At 42.1% G+C, this 14,198-nt stretch overlaps 1 protein-coding gene across 5 annotated transcripts in view; it reads left to right on the top strand.

Annotated features, from left to right (window-relative positions):
- agfg1a (ArfGAP with FG repeats 1a) overlaps window positions 1-11,458 on the top strand; it is a 136,674-nt gene extending 125,216 nt beyond the window's left edge. For 4 of the 5 annotated variants that reach the window (XM_060943259.1, XM_060943258.1, XM_060943262.1 and 1 more), the window contains 3 exons: window positions 4,660-4,809; window positions 5,496-5,590; window positions 10,668-11,458. In XM_060943259.1, the coding sequence (XP_060799242.1) occupies window positions 4,660-4,809; window positions 5,496-5,590; window positions 10,668-10,727 (305 nt within the window). In that variant the 3' untranslated portion in view covers window positions 10,728-11,458. Of the gene's footprint in view, window positions 1-4,659; window positions 4,810-5,495; window positions 5,591-6,386; window positions 6,457-10,667 lie in introns of all 5 variants that reach the window. The other variant, XM_060943260.1, reaches the window with a different exon arrangement.
- Window positions 11,459-14,198: the final 2,740 nt, after the last annotated feature.

Raw genomic sequence — 14,198 nt, 5'->3', positions numbered from 1 at the left:
TTATTTCTTTTAAACTTTCTATAAAAGCAGCTCTGATGCCTGCAAGACAAATCCCAGTTTATTCACAGGGACGGACTGTGTGCTGGTGTTCAATGCAGAGTCAGGTGGATCTGTGTTTTTGCCGTGTGGTACAGATCTCTCAGGAGTTTTTCAGGCCCCAGGCTCCCCTGCAGCTTATTTTGGTATGGTCTTCCTCCTTCCCAGTCTGCATCCTGAATGCTGTGCTCCTGATTGTTTTCTTTTTATTTATTTTTTGGCCTGTTTTGGCTCCATGTTTTGTCTTTTTCATGCTTCTGTATAATAATGCATCCCACTCTCTGTCTGTGTGCGTGTGTGTGTGTGTGTTCAGCTCTGACCTCACTAATACACACAGCAATCCTTAGCATATCAGCAACTCCAGAGTAATTGCAGAATTTTCTGAACCACGCAATCTGCAATCCATGAATCTGCAACGGAGTTTAAATGTACTGTCATTAGAAACGGAAGCAAAGCCACTGCTATAGGTTACTGTTTTTAATGTGTGGAAACCTGGGAAAGCCTCCTCACGTTTTTTCTGCAGTGTCTGTTTCTCTTCTGCATGAACATCAATCACAAGTCATGTTCCAGTATTTTAAGTCCCGTTTACTCCCGAAAGTGAAACGAGACGCAGACTGAACTCCAGCTGGACTGAATGAAAGATGCCCCGCCTACTAATACATTTATAACACAGCCAGCTGGGAGGGGGTACAAATTTTTACTCTCAAAATGGTGAATTTTGAATTTGCAGTGAGATGATTTTGTCAGGATGATCATCACTTGACTCGACTGTTCGCGCTAACTTCAGTCTAACGGTTGATTTAATTCAGTCATCCTGAGTAAGCTGGTAAAATTTATGAGTAGTAATGTGTGTTTTATTTGGTTGTTCTCGTGTTTTTATACCCCGCTGGCTGAAAGGCCCGAAGGGGGATTATGTCGTGGCGATGTCCGTCCGTCCCGGGAAGGGTACTCCCCTTCTGAAATCAACTCCTCTTACAATTTTGAAGGAATTTCACCAAACTTGACAGGATTCTTTGTTATATGTCGGTAATACGCCTATTCCAATTTCATTAAATTGGGGCACATTTTTCCAGAGTTACAGCCCTTGATTAACAAAATTATACTTTGACAATTTCATGAAAGAGTGTTTTCCTTCTGAAATCAACTCATCTCATCTCATTATCTCTAGCCGCTTTATCCTGTCCTACAGGGTCGCAGGCAAGCTGGAGCCTATCCCAGCTGACTACGGGCGAAAGGCGGGGTACACCCTGGACAAGTCGCCAGGTCATCACAGGGCTGACACATAGACACAGACAACCATTCACACTCACATTCACACCTACGCTCAATTTAGAGTCACCAGTTAACCTAACCTGCATGTCTTTGGACTGTGGGGGAAACCGGAGCACCCGGAGGAAACCCACGCGGACACGGGGAGAACATGCAAACTCCGCACAGAAAGGCCCTCGCCGGCCACGGGGCTCGAACCCGGACCTACTTGCTGTGAGGCGACAGCGCTAACCACTATACCACCGTACTCCTCTCTCAAATTTTGGATGAATTTCTTGAAACTTGGCAAAAGGCATTGTTGTATGATTATTTTGTTCAATTCGGTCGCATTTTCCCAGAGTTCCAGCCCTTGATTGACAACCTTGTACTTTGACAATTTCATGAAGGTGTGTTTTCCTTCGACCTCGACTCCTCTCACAATTTTTGGACGAATTTCTCGAAGCTTGGCAGAAGGCCTTGTTATATGACGGTAATACGCATATCGCGATTTAATTTCGTTTGTGAAAATTTTCCCAGAGTTTTGACCCTTGATTAAATAACTTGGACAATTTCATGAGGGTGTAGGTTCTTCTGAAATCAACTCCGCTCACAATCTGTGGAGGAATTTCACCAAACTTGGCAGAAGGCTTTGTTATATGACAGTTATACGCAGATTGAAATTTCGTTTAATTTGGGTGAATTTTCCCAGAGTTATGCCCTCGATTATTAACAAACTTGTACTTTGGCGATTTCATCAAGGTGTGCTTGCTTTCTGAAATCAACTTCCCTCACGATTTTTATCCCCCACTGGCTGAAAGGCCCGAAGGAGGATTATGTCGTGGCGATGTCTGTCCGTCCCGGGAAAGATGCTCACCTTCTGAAATCAACTCCTCTCACAGTTTTTGGAGGAATCTCACAAAACCTGACAGGATTCTTTGTTATATGTCGCTAATACGCATATTGTAATTTCGTTCAATTCAGTCACATTTTACCAGAGTTATGGCCGAGTTGCCAGCAGGGGATATTGTGCTCTCGGAGCGCTCTTGTTGAAGTCTTTCCCTGCTGACTCCTGTACAGTGTGTAAACGCTGTGCTCTGTTGATGATGTGGCGCTCAGGAGTGTCATGGCTGGCTGGGAACTGATCGCGCGGTTGTGTCCAGTTTTTTCAAATCGTGTAACTCCAAAAACTTGGTGAAATTGTAAAAATAAATAAATAAAACTCGTGAGGTTTTAAGCAGACTGATTTACATTTATCACTTTTTTTTTCTCCCCTTTTTGGGTTAAACTAGCTCTCCAGGCATAAGCTTCATAAACAGAAAGCCAATGACGAAGTTTAGACAGCAGCCTAAATTTAGAAAAAAACAAACAAAAAAACCCTCAATTTTGGTCAAATTCATTCATGCATTTTCAGAAATTGGTCACCGTGACCTCTGATGGGTTTTCTCAGATCGCCTCGCATTTACATTTTTGTGGGGATTTTCCACATGTAGCCAACAGACGTTTTGATTTTTCTTTTTTTTTCCCCCTTGTTTTTGAAAATCTAAATCAACAGTTAAAAAATAAATATCAAAAAAGCAGTCTGATCTAGCCTAGCGAAAACAGACTCCTTCGTACTACAGAATATCCACTGAGCTGTAATCAGACAGGCGTGTGGGCTGCTTTTCCACAGACTCGAGACGAGCCTTTCCCACGTTAATCACTCTACTGGTGTGTAGGACTGGGATTAACCTGTCTGGAGGACCAGCCTCTGGTGTGCTGATGCAGCGGAACATGGAAATGGGGAGGAAAACAAGGGCCCGACTGATAAAATGGTGTGCCGATATGAATTAATTGCTGGTAAATCGGTGTTGTTGTTAGTAACGGCCAATAATTGAGAATTAAAAAAGAAACCGCTAAACCGAGGATGGGTCCCGTAACTGTAATGTGCGTCGTCCACCAGAGAGCGTCCAGCTATTTAGAAATATTCAGCTTAAATTAATGACGCATATGCAGGAGTATTTTTATTTTAAACTGATTTATTTATTGAGGAACTGTTAAAAGTGTGTGTGATATGAACATTGCGTAAATGCTATGTTTGAGTGAAGATGGATGAAACGTTTTTAATTAAGCAGGCTCGACCTTGAAAACGCATCACAAATGAATGTGCCCGTTTCCAGATGAATAGTTCTGTCTGGAGGCCGAATTAAAGTAATTCCGTTGTGTGCGGATTCCTGTTTGAATGATGACTGTCTTTTGGGGTTTCTTCAGGGTGGGTCTCGGCCAACGCCATCAGTTATCAAATGTCACACATGGTATCTGTATGGGTGCCAACAAAAACTTATCAGTCAGGCCTTAGTAAAAATGAGTGAGCTGTTTGGTGTGTGTCGTGCATCCAGTTATTAGGACTGGACTGTAAAGTTAAAACATTAAAGTGCATATCACGGGTAAATTCAGGAGCGAGATCAATGTATTTCTCCAATTTTATATTAAACTTTGGTCAAATATCCGTCACATTCTGCACAATTTGCGCAATACCAGAAAAATTCAGTTGAAATCGAGCCATTTGAGGCGAATTGGTCCGCCTCTGAAAAAACTTGGCATTTGGATTTCCCAGCAAACATTGATTTTCATGACGTCGCGTGCGGGACGCCTCCCTCTGAATCCTACGCCAGCGCTGGTTTGTTTATGAGAAAACAACCGTAGTATTTACATCCCGGTGTCGTCTCCGTCGTCTTCACTACTTGAATCATCAAATCCAAACAGATGAAGCCCCGATTCTCATTATATTCTTCATCCAAAGGTGAAGTGGCATTGCGCTCAGACGACAATTCCATATTTCAATGCAAAATCGCTGGCTGCTAAACTTGGTCTATACAGGCTGTGCACTGAAACCGTGCGGGCTTGCGCAGCCTGCTGGCGCTTCCGCAGGTGACGTCACGAATTTTCCAGACGTGTTTTGTTATTCAGATGGCCTTGTGCAAAATTACCCTTCTGGATGTGTGTGTAAAGGGACATACTTTTCATATTAAAAAAAAAACGAAATTGGTCCAGAATATGCACTTTAACTATTAGACTGTAAAAGGTGAGCACCCTTTTTTTTTTTTTTTTTAAAGAAAAAAAATTCCCCACACATGGTTATATCATGGGTAGTGTGTGTAAGTAATGAACAGGAAGTCATTTGGGATTCAGCCGAACTGAATGTAGTCAAGTCCGTTAATAAATGAATAAATAAATTCCCCACATTCTGTATCACATCCAGTGTGATATTTAAAAAAAAAAAAGACTTGGTCTTGTATTATCAATTGATCAGCTGTAGTGTACGTCTCCAGGAGAGAGTGTGTGTGTGTGTGTGTTGTGATGTGATGTGATGTGATCTCCTCTCCTCTGCTGTCACAGCCTCGTTTGGTCCCGGCTCTATGAGCATGCCAGCTGGCTTTAGTAATGCGGCTGCCTACAACCTCCCCACAAGCTTCAGTGGAAACTTCCAGCAAGCCTTCCCTGGGCAGGGCTTCCCTCAGCAGCAGCCCTACACTCAGCAACCTAATGGTAGTGACGAGGGATCTGATCTAACCATGGATGCAAATGGTGTGCCTTTTAGCGGATGTCGCCTTTTTCACGGCTGTCTGGGGGACTTGTGTGAATCGTGCAGATCCGATGAGGTTTTTTTTTTGGGGGGGGGGGGCATTGGAGTGTCTGATTATAATTTCATCAGAGTAAATTCTGTATTAAAATTACTAAATAAGCAAATGCCGTTACAGTCCATGAAACATAGGAAGTATAAGTATGAGAAGAAAACAGTAAATCAGAAAGCTGCGCACGTAAAGCCAGTTACGTAACTTGCGTTGGACTGATGGAAATCCTTGCGCGTGCAGTGAGATGCAGCCAGCAGCAGGTAATGGCGCGCAGCCAACTGGCTTTACGTGCGCAGCTTTCTGATTTACTGTTTTCTTCTCGTACTTATACTTCCTGTGTTTCATGGACTGTAACGGCATTTGCTTATTTAGTAATTTTAATACAGAATTTACTCTGATGAAATTATAATCAGACACTCCAACGCGCCCCCCCCCCCCCCAAAAAAAACCTCATCGGATCTGCACGATTCACACAAGTCCCCCAGACAGCCATGAAAAAGGCGGCATCTGCTAAAAGGCGCGCCGTTTGCATCCATGTCTAACACGCTTTGCTAACTTGGTAGTGGTAGTAGTGTTGAAACTGTGTGTGTGTGTGTGTAGGTGGAGGTTTTGCTGCGTTTGGTCAAGGAAAAGCTGCTGTAGCTCAGTTTGGACAGAACATGGCAGCACCTGGAGTCACCAATAACCCATTTTTGGTGTGTATACTTGCTGTATTTCCTATTTTTATTATACCTCCATTCCGAAAGTGGGGGGGGGATACTGGTTTACACTACCGTTCAAAAGTTTGGGGTCACCCAGACAATTTTGTGTTTTCCATGAAAAGTCACACTTTTATTTCCCACCATAAGTTGTAAAATGAATAGAAAATCTAGTCAAGCCATTTTTCTGGCCATTTTGAGCATTTAATCGACCCCACAAATGTGATGCTCCAGAAACTCAATCTGCTCAAAGGAAGGTCAGTTTTATAGCTTCTCTAAAGAGCTCAACTGTTTTCAGCTGTGCTAACATGATTGTACAAGGGTTTTCTAATCATCCATTAGCCTTCTGAGGCAATGAGCAAACACATTGTACCATTAGAACACTGGAGTGAGAGTTGCTGGAAATGGGCCTCTATACACCTATGGAGATATTGCACCAAAAACCACACATTTGCAGCTAGAATAGTCATTTACCACATTAGCAATGTATAGAGTGGATTTCTGATTAGTTTAAAGTGATCTTCATCAAAAAGAACAGTGCTTTTCTTTCAAAAATAAGCACATTTCAAAGCGACCCCAAACTTTTGAACGGTAGCGTACCTTTGTCCGGAACTCTCCCTTTTTCTCAGCAACCACAAATCAGACACTTGGTACCAAACTTCAGTTTGGGGTTCTATACCGTGTATCCTGTTTTCAGGTCTGTCGCACATCTACTTCCTGTTTACCGACTGAATGCATTTGCAAAACACACAGCGTAGATTTACAGAATTTTCGTAACACTTTTTTTCCTCAGCAACTACAAATCACAACTACTTGGTAGTGAGCTTCAGCTTGGGGTTCGAAACCACGTATACCGTTTTCAGGTCTGTTGCACATCGACTTCCTGTTTACCGACAATGTATTTACAAATTGTGTGGATTTACAAAACTTTTGTAACGCTTTTCTCAGCAACTACAAATCACAATTGCTTGGTACTTGGTAGCGAGCTTCAGCTTGGGGTTCTGTACCGTTTTCAGGTCTGTCGCACATCAACTTCCTGTTTACTGACTGAAATGTATTTACGAAACGTATAGGGTGGATTTTGACGCTATTTCAAGAAGCAAAATGCTGTTTCAGAATGCCAGTTTAGCAGGATGTGATTTGAAATCCCCGAGGAGCCCTTAAATCCTAATTTAAGGCCTTAAAAAGTCTAAAATACGAGCATATTTTGCATTGTAGGTCTTAAATGTAATTTTGTGAAGTCTTAAATCCTTACGTCCATTTGCCCCATTTGCTTTTTTTTTTTTGTTAAATGCGTTGGTGATATTCATAATTAGTCATATAGGCTCGGCCTACTTGGTATCAGTAGGCTACGCTGCAAACTACAAATGAGACACCGTGGAATCCGGCGTCTAGCCCGGTTGGCATGGTGATGCACAGGGCATGGCACGCGCGCATTTAGACAGTAGAGCCTAAAAGAAGCGAGGGAGATTGTCACGGTTTGTAGCAAAATGGGCAAATGCAAGTTTAACGACTGCTGGCTTGAACGCAATGATTTCGTAGACTGGTTAAAACGTGTACCAAACAATCCGTTTGAGGCGTACTGCACATTGTGCAAAAGAACACTCAGACTCAGCACCCTGGGCGTAAAGGCACCGGAATCGCACGCGAAAGCGGAGAAGCACCAGGCTGCCCATAAAAGTCTGCAACAATCGCATGCCATCACTCAATTTTGTTCACCGTTGTCAGGTCCAAGCACATCTCGAGACGGCGTATCAGCTAACTCCGTGCGAACTGTAACGTTACAACACGCAAACCGTACGGAATCGAACGCCTCATCCTCAAGTGATTTGCGGGATGTCTTTGGCTCCACTGCAGCTTTAAAAGCCGAAGCGTTGTGGATTTTAAACACAGTGACAATGCATCACTCGTATAAAAGCAGTGACAAGATTGGGGAGCTTTTTCAGGCCATGTTTCCCGATTCTAACATTGCCCAAACGTTCCGCTGCGGCAATGTAGTGCTCACTCTCTCTCCATTTAATCAATTTGTTAATGATCTAGCGTAATGCAGTGGTTTTCAAACTTTTTCAAACCCTTTCCTAACATCCCTTTCTCCCTCTCTGACCCTACACCCCCATTTTAGTCGGTTTGTCAATGATCTAATGATCTAGACTTTTATAGAATTGATCAAGCTAATGGTGGATTTGGTAGGGACCTGGATGTTGATCTGTTAGCCTGATTAAATAAAACAGTTTCTATAACTGATTTATAACTTAAACCATCCTGTAACGTTCCACTTCACGTTATGTTTCTGTTCCTCATTAATGCAAGCGCGCACCCTAGGGATGTAATGAGTTCATTGGTGAATGATGATAAATTTTATTTTGAAAGTAATTCAGGCTCTCCCAATTTTTTTTTTTTTTGTGCGGCATAAGTCTTAAATTTAACCTGTTATGGTCTTAAAAAGTTCTTAAAGGCTACGTTCAGACTGCACCCTGAAACGACCCATATCCGATTTTTTTTGCCCATATGCGACCTGTATCCGATTTGTTATTGACAATCTGAACGACACAGATCCGATTTTTTCACATGCGACCCAGGCCGCTTGGATATGTGGTCCTAATTCCGATGCACATCCGTTATTTTCACATGCGACTGCAGTCTGACCGGACAGGTCGCATTCATGCGAGCTACACGTCATCAACAAGAGACAAACGTCACTATTCTGCCTTGGCTAATCCCGCCTCTTTGGTGGGAAACAACAACATTTGTACAGTTTTCAGAATTTAAATAGACTTTTATAGAATTGATCAAGCTAATGGTGGATTTGGTAGGGACCTGGATGTTAAATCATCCTGTATTACAAGATTATAAGATTGTTCTGGAAATTTCCAGTAATTTGACACCTTCGGTCTCATTAGTCTGCTGCCCACATTAATCAGATTATTGTGTGAGTTCCGCCGCCGCCACAAAAACCACATCGCCAGGTCTCGCCTCATCTCCATGCTTTACTTGCAAACTTGAAGAGTGCGCTTTTTTTTAGTTTACGTATTACATAGATGTGCTTATTACGTGTCAATTTGCGCATGCGGGACACTTGGGTCGTTTTCCGTTCGTATTGGAGATCGCATACAAGTCTCATATAATTGGTAATGTGAACGGCCTAACAAAAAAATCGGATTTCACAACAAATCGGATATGGGTCGTTTCAGGTCGCAGTCTGAACGTAGTGTAAGACTACGTTCAGACTGCACCCTGAAATGACTCATATCCGATTTTTTTTGCCCATATGCGACCTGTATCCGATTTATTGACAATCTGAACGACACAGATCCGATTTTTTCACATGCGACCCAGGCCGCTTGGATATGTGGTCCTAATTCCGATGCATATCCGATATTTTCACATGCGACTGCAGTCTGACCGGACAGGTCGCATTCATGCGACCTACACGTCATCAACAAGAGACAAACGTCACTATTCTGCGTTGGCTAATCCCGCTTCTTTGGTGGAAAACACCAACAATTGTACAGTTTTCAGAATTTAAATAGACTTTTATAGAATTGATCAAGCTAATGGTGGATTTGGTAGGGACCTGGATGTTAAATCATCCTGTATTACAAGATTATAAGATTGTTCTGGAAATTTCCAGTAATTTGACACCTTCGGTCTCATTAGTCTGCTGCCCACATTAATCAGATTATTGTGTGAGTTCCGCCGCCGCCACAAAAACCACATCGCCAGGTCTCGCCTCATCTCCATGCTTTACTTGCAAACTTGAAGAGTGCGCTTTTTTTTAGTTTACGTATTACATAGATGTGCTTATTACGTGTCAATTTGCGCATGCGGGACACTTTTGGGTCGTTTTCTGTTCATATTGGAGATCGCATACAAGTCTCATATAATTGGTAATGTGAACGGCCTAACAAAAAAATCGGATTTCACAACAAATCGGATATGGGTCGTTTCAGGTCGCAGTCTGAACGTAGTGTAAGACTACGTTCAGACTGCACCCTGAAACGACCCATATCCGATTTTTTTGCCCATATGCGACCTGTATCCGATTTATTGACAATCTGAATGACACAGATCCGATTTTTTCACATGCGACCCAGGCCGCTTGGATATGTGGTCCTAAATCCGATGCATATCCGTTATTTTCACATGCGACTGCAGTCTGACCGGACAGGTCGCATTCATGCGACCTACACGTCATCAACAAGAGACAAACGTCACTATTCTGCGTTGGCTAATCCCACCTCTTTGGTGGAAAACAACAACATTTGTACAGTTTTCAGAATTTAAATAGACTTTTATAGAATTGATCAAGCTAATGGTGGATTTGGTAGGGACCTGGATGTTGATCTGTTCGCCTGATTAAATAAAACAGTTTCTATAACTGATTTATAACTTAAACCATCCTGTATTATAAGATTGTTCTGGAAATTTCCAGTAATTTGACACCTTCGGTCTCATTAGTCTGCTGCCCACATTAATCAGATTATTGTGCGAGTTCCGCCGCCGCCACAAAAACCACATCGCCAGGTCTCGCCTCATCTCCATGCTTTACTTGCAAACTTGAAGAGTGTGCTTTTTTTTTTGTTTGCGTATTACGTAGATGTGCTTATTACGTGTCAATTTGCGCATGCGGGACACTTTTGGGTCGTTTTCCGTTCATATTGGAGATCGCATACAAGTCTCATATAATTGGTAATGTGAACGGCCTAACAAAAAAATCGGATTTCACAACATATCGGATATGGGTCGTTTCAGGTTGCAGTCTGAACGTAGTGAAAAAGTCTTAAATTGAACTTGTTCAAGCCTGCGGAAACCCTGGAGGAGAGACACGGCTCTTTACTGACTTGTTTCAGGGTTCATTATTTGTTGAAGTCAACATTCATAATAAGTGTCCTATTCCTTCGATTGCTTGCGTTCTGATATAAGAGAACTCATCAGTTGATGTTCTTACTGAGTAGCAACCTGCAGTTCTGGGATTTGAACCCGCAGCACAAGATATTTCTGTAAAAGTTGTGGTGGTGGTGTCTGCGTGAACTGTCCCCAGTGCTGGATTTTCATTGTGTCTCTCCGTCCCCAGGCAGGAGCACCAGTGGCCCAGTATCCTGCAGGAAGTTCCTCCACAAACCCGTTCTTATAGCACCCCACTCTGAACACCACCTGGCGGCGTGAGACTCTCGCTTGCACCTCTTGCACTGTTTTGTTGTTCCGAGTAGCTTTAAAGACATGTTTCTAAAGACTTTTTTATCATGTTAGTACAAAGTACAATGTTACACCTAACGCCGATGTAACCCGGTGACGGCAGGCAAAAATAAAACAAGGTATCGGGGTGCCGACGGGAAGGGGCTCGTTTCCTTCTTTCCCTTTGCTGAATCTGTGAAATTTCCAGGCTGGAAATACTCGTCCGTTTGAGCTAAGTTATTTCAAAGTGTCCTGTGCATTTTAATGCTGCAGTCCTGTACATTTTTCTCAGAAGGGGCAAAAGTTCAGCTCACGTGCATCATATCAGTATTTATATCTTTAATCTCATACAATCCACATGCACAAAACTTCAACTTGCTGTTTATCAGAAAGATGGAGGAGCTTGTCTGCTTTATGCCCGTTCACCGAAAGGAGAGAGAGAGACTCTACCAAAGAAGAGCATCTCTGCAATTTTTTTTTTTTTTGGTTAATTTTTTTTTCCATCATCTTCCTCCCGGCTGTATGGAGTTTCAGACTGGCATCGCTCCCAGACTCTCACCTGGACAGGTGCTATACAGAGACTCCGAAACACATACCACTTACGTCAAATGTTACATGAATTTAAGTTAATGTATGGATGTGTGTGTGTGTGTGTGTACACATATATTAAAATTAATTTTAATTAAGAAACCGCATGGTGCATTTCTTTTTGCTCTGCTGGAGAGCCCACCTCGACGCACCTGTTCTCTCGACTGCAGGTGAGTTTGAAATGTAATGCTTTCACACAAATATAAATCTGTGGCCATGTTTGCTATTTTTCTAAAATTTCTGATAGCTTTTTGTCGATCAACATGTGGCTTTTATTATTATTATTATTTTTTTTTTTTTTTTTAATTGAATCTGCATGAACATGTATTATTTTGTGGTTTGTCAGTAAATTAATAAATGAATTCCCAACACTGTAAAGCATGTAAAGTGGAAAAATTGCTGTAAAATGTGGAAGATACAGAACGGAAGCGTGGGAAGGAAGTGGGTGATGGAAATGAAGAGGTGCGACATCCAGTGATGGTAAGAAAGTGATGTTTGTCTGTCCGTCCATCCATCCATCCATTATCTGTAGCCGCTTATCCTGTTCTACAGGGTCGCAGGCAAGCTGACTATGGGCGAGAGGCGGGGTACACCCTGGACAAGTCGCCAGATCATCACATACAGGGATGAGAATTTTCCGCCGATCGGCGGATTTCCGACTTTTTCAGACCAAAATGATCATTTTTGAGCGTGCGCGCGCAACATTAAGGTCTGCATCTTAGAATGCGCGCGCACGAGGGAGACTGTGCAGTGTTGCCAGATACTGCTAACGTTTTCCAGCCCAAAATATGTTCCAAACCCGCCAAAATGCACTTAAAACCGCCCAATCTGGCAACACTGCCTGTGTGCTTGTTCATGTAGCGCATGCCAGACGAAGAGCATCCTGATTGGGTTACTCAGCAAAATAAGCCAATCAGCTTTCAGTGTGGGCGGGCTTTTATCTCTTTTCTCGAGGACCGGAGTTTTCAGCTGAGTCAGTGCAGCCTACGGGATCGGCATGGCAGAGAGAGCACGCGCGCGCCCCAAAAAACCAAAGTACAAAACCCACTTCAGCTCAGATTACACAAAAGAATCTCCCTGTCTAATAATCATCTCCCTGTCTAATAATAAAGAAAATAAATAAATAAATAAATAGCCAAAAATCATTAGCCCCTGGAACCCCTGGGCCATGGGCCCCGCCCTGGTTTTTTCAGACTTTTTAAATATTTTTCATTCTCATCCCTGCACATAGCAGGGATGAGAGCGGGTCCTGATGAAAAAAGCAGAAAATCTGTAATAAGGGGGGGTCCAGGGGGACACCCCCCGGGCAATTTTTTTCAAAATGAGACCTTACACACCCTATTTCCTGCAATCTGAGCTGTAGTTAATTAAAACACCTGATGCCTTTTTTCATACTTATTGAAATAAAAACACTATTATACAGAACAATACGTATCAAAATTTAATGTGTATTGCATTAATTCAAAATAATATCTACATTTTATGCGGACTGGTTATTACTCAGTCAACATCACTTGTTTTTCTAAAAAAATGTCCATTAAAATAGTTATTTACAGTTCCGTTAATAATTCAAATTCATATATTCAATATATTGAATTAAATAAAACCATTCATATCTTATCGAGACTGACCTTTTCCTAATGTACACATTACTTGTATATGATTTCTTCACAATGTCTATTTAAACTTTCAAGTTACACAGTTATCAACACTGTCAGCTATAATTCAAATTATCATATATTCAATGTACTGAATCAAACAAATGCATATTTTATGGGGACTGTCTTTATCTTATTGTCCACATCACTTGTATGTTTTCTTCAAAAGGAAAACGTCTATTTACACTTTTTACAGTTTTGTTTACAGTTCCCAGTTATTTTTTGAAACAAATTTTCATTTGATCATTTAGAATTCTTCTTCAGCTTCTTGGCCAAAGCCAAAAGCTCATCGGTCCTCTCTTTTTTCCTTTTTCTTTCATTAGCCAGCTCCTCCTGTGTTTTTACATGCTCTAACCTGGCTCTCTTCTGCTCTCTCACACTCCTCTCTCGCTTTGCTAAACTTTTTTTTATACCAGCATCAATTTCACGTACTTTCGCTTCATCTCGCTTGTCAATAGTATTCGGCTTCTGAGAAAACGCGCCGATTAGAGGAGCGTATTTTTGATCTGCAGCTCACGAACATGTGTAAGTTTTGATAAAAGAAAACGGCTGTGGGTGTCTTTGTAAAAACTGTTCTGATTGGCTATTATGGTCTCGACGTCGATGTTTTGACCAATAACAGTGTAGATAACAAATTTTACATCACATTCAACGAGATTAAAGATGGCAACTTACAAATAATGTGTAAACATCATTGGAGTTAATAAAGTTTGAACAGCATGAAGGAACCCCCCCCCCCCCCCCCCCCAAATTAATAAACAAAAATTCTCAACGGATTTGGCACAATATAAAAAGCTCGTTTTTTACTCAGAAAAAGCGGAAATCCGCTGAAAAGCGGAAAACTCTCATCCCTGACATAGAGAGACACAACCATTCACACTCCCGTTCACACCGACGGTCAATTTAGAGCCACCAATTAGTCTAACCTGCCCTGCATGCCTTTGGACTGTTGGGGAAACCGGAGCACCCGGAGGAAACCCACGCAGATGTGCAGAGAACACACAAACTCCACACAGAAAGGCCCCCGCTGGCCACTGGGCTCGAACCCAGGACCTTGCTGTGAGGAGACAGTACTAACCACTCCGCCATTGTGCCGCCCCAAGAAAGTGGTGTTTTTTTTCATTCAGTAATTATATCAGTTGAAGCTAGGCCATTATTAAAAAATGTTCTGTTTCCGGTCCACC

The sequence above is a fragment of the Neoarius graeffei genome, chromosome 16, assembly GCF_027579695.1.
Source record: "Neoarius graeffei isolate fNeoGra1 chromosome 16, fNeoGra1.pri, whole genome shotgun sequence".
Classification (NCBI taxonomy): Eukaryota; Metazoa; Chordata; class Actinopteri; order Siluriformes; family Ariidae; genus Neoarius; species Neoarius graeffei.
Note: the sequence above shows the minus strand (reverse complement) of the source record. Positions and strands in the feature narration are given on the sequence as shown.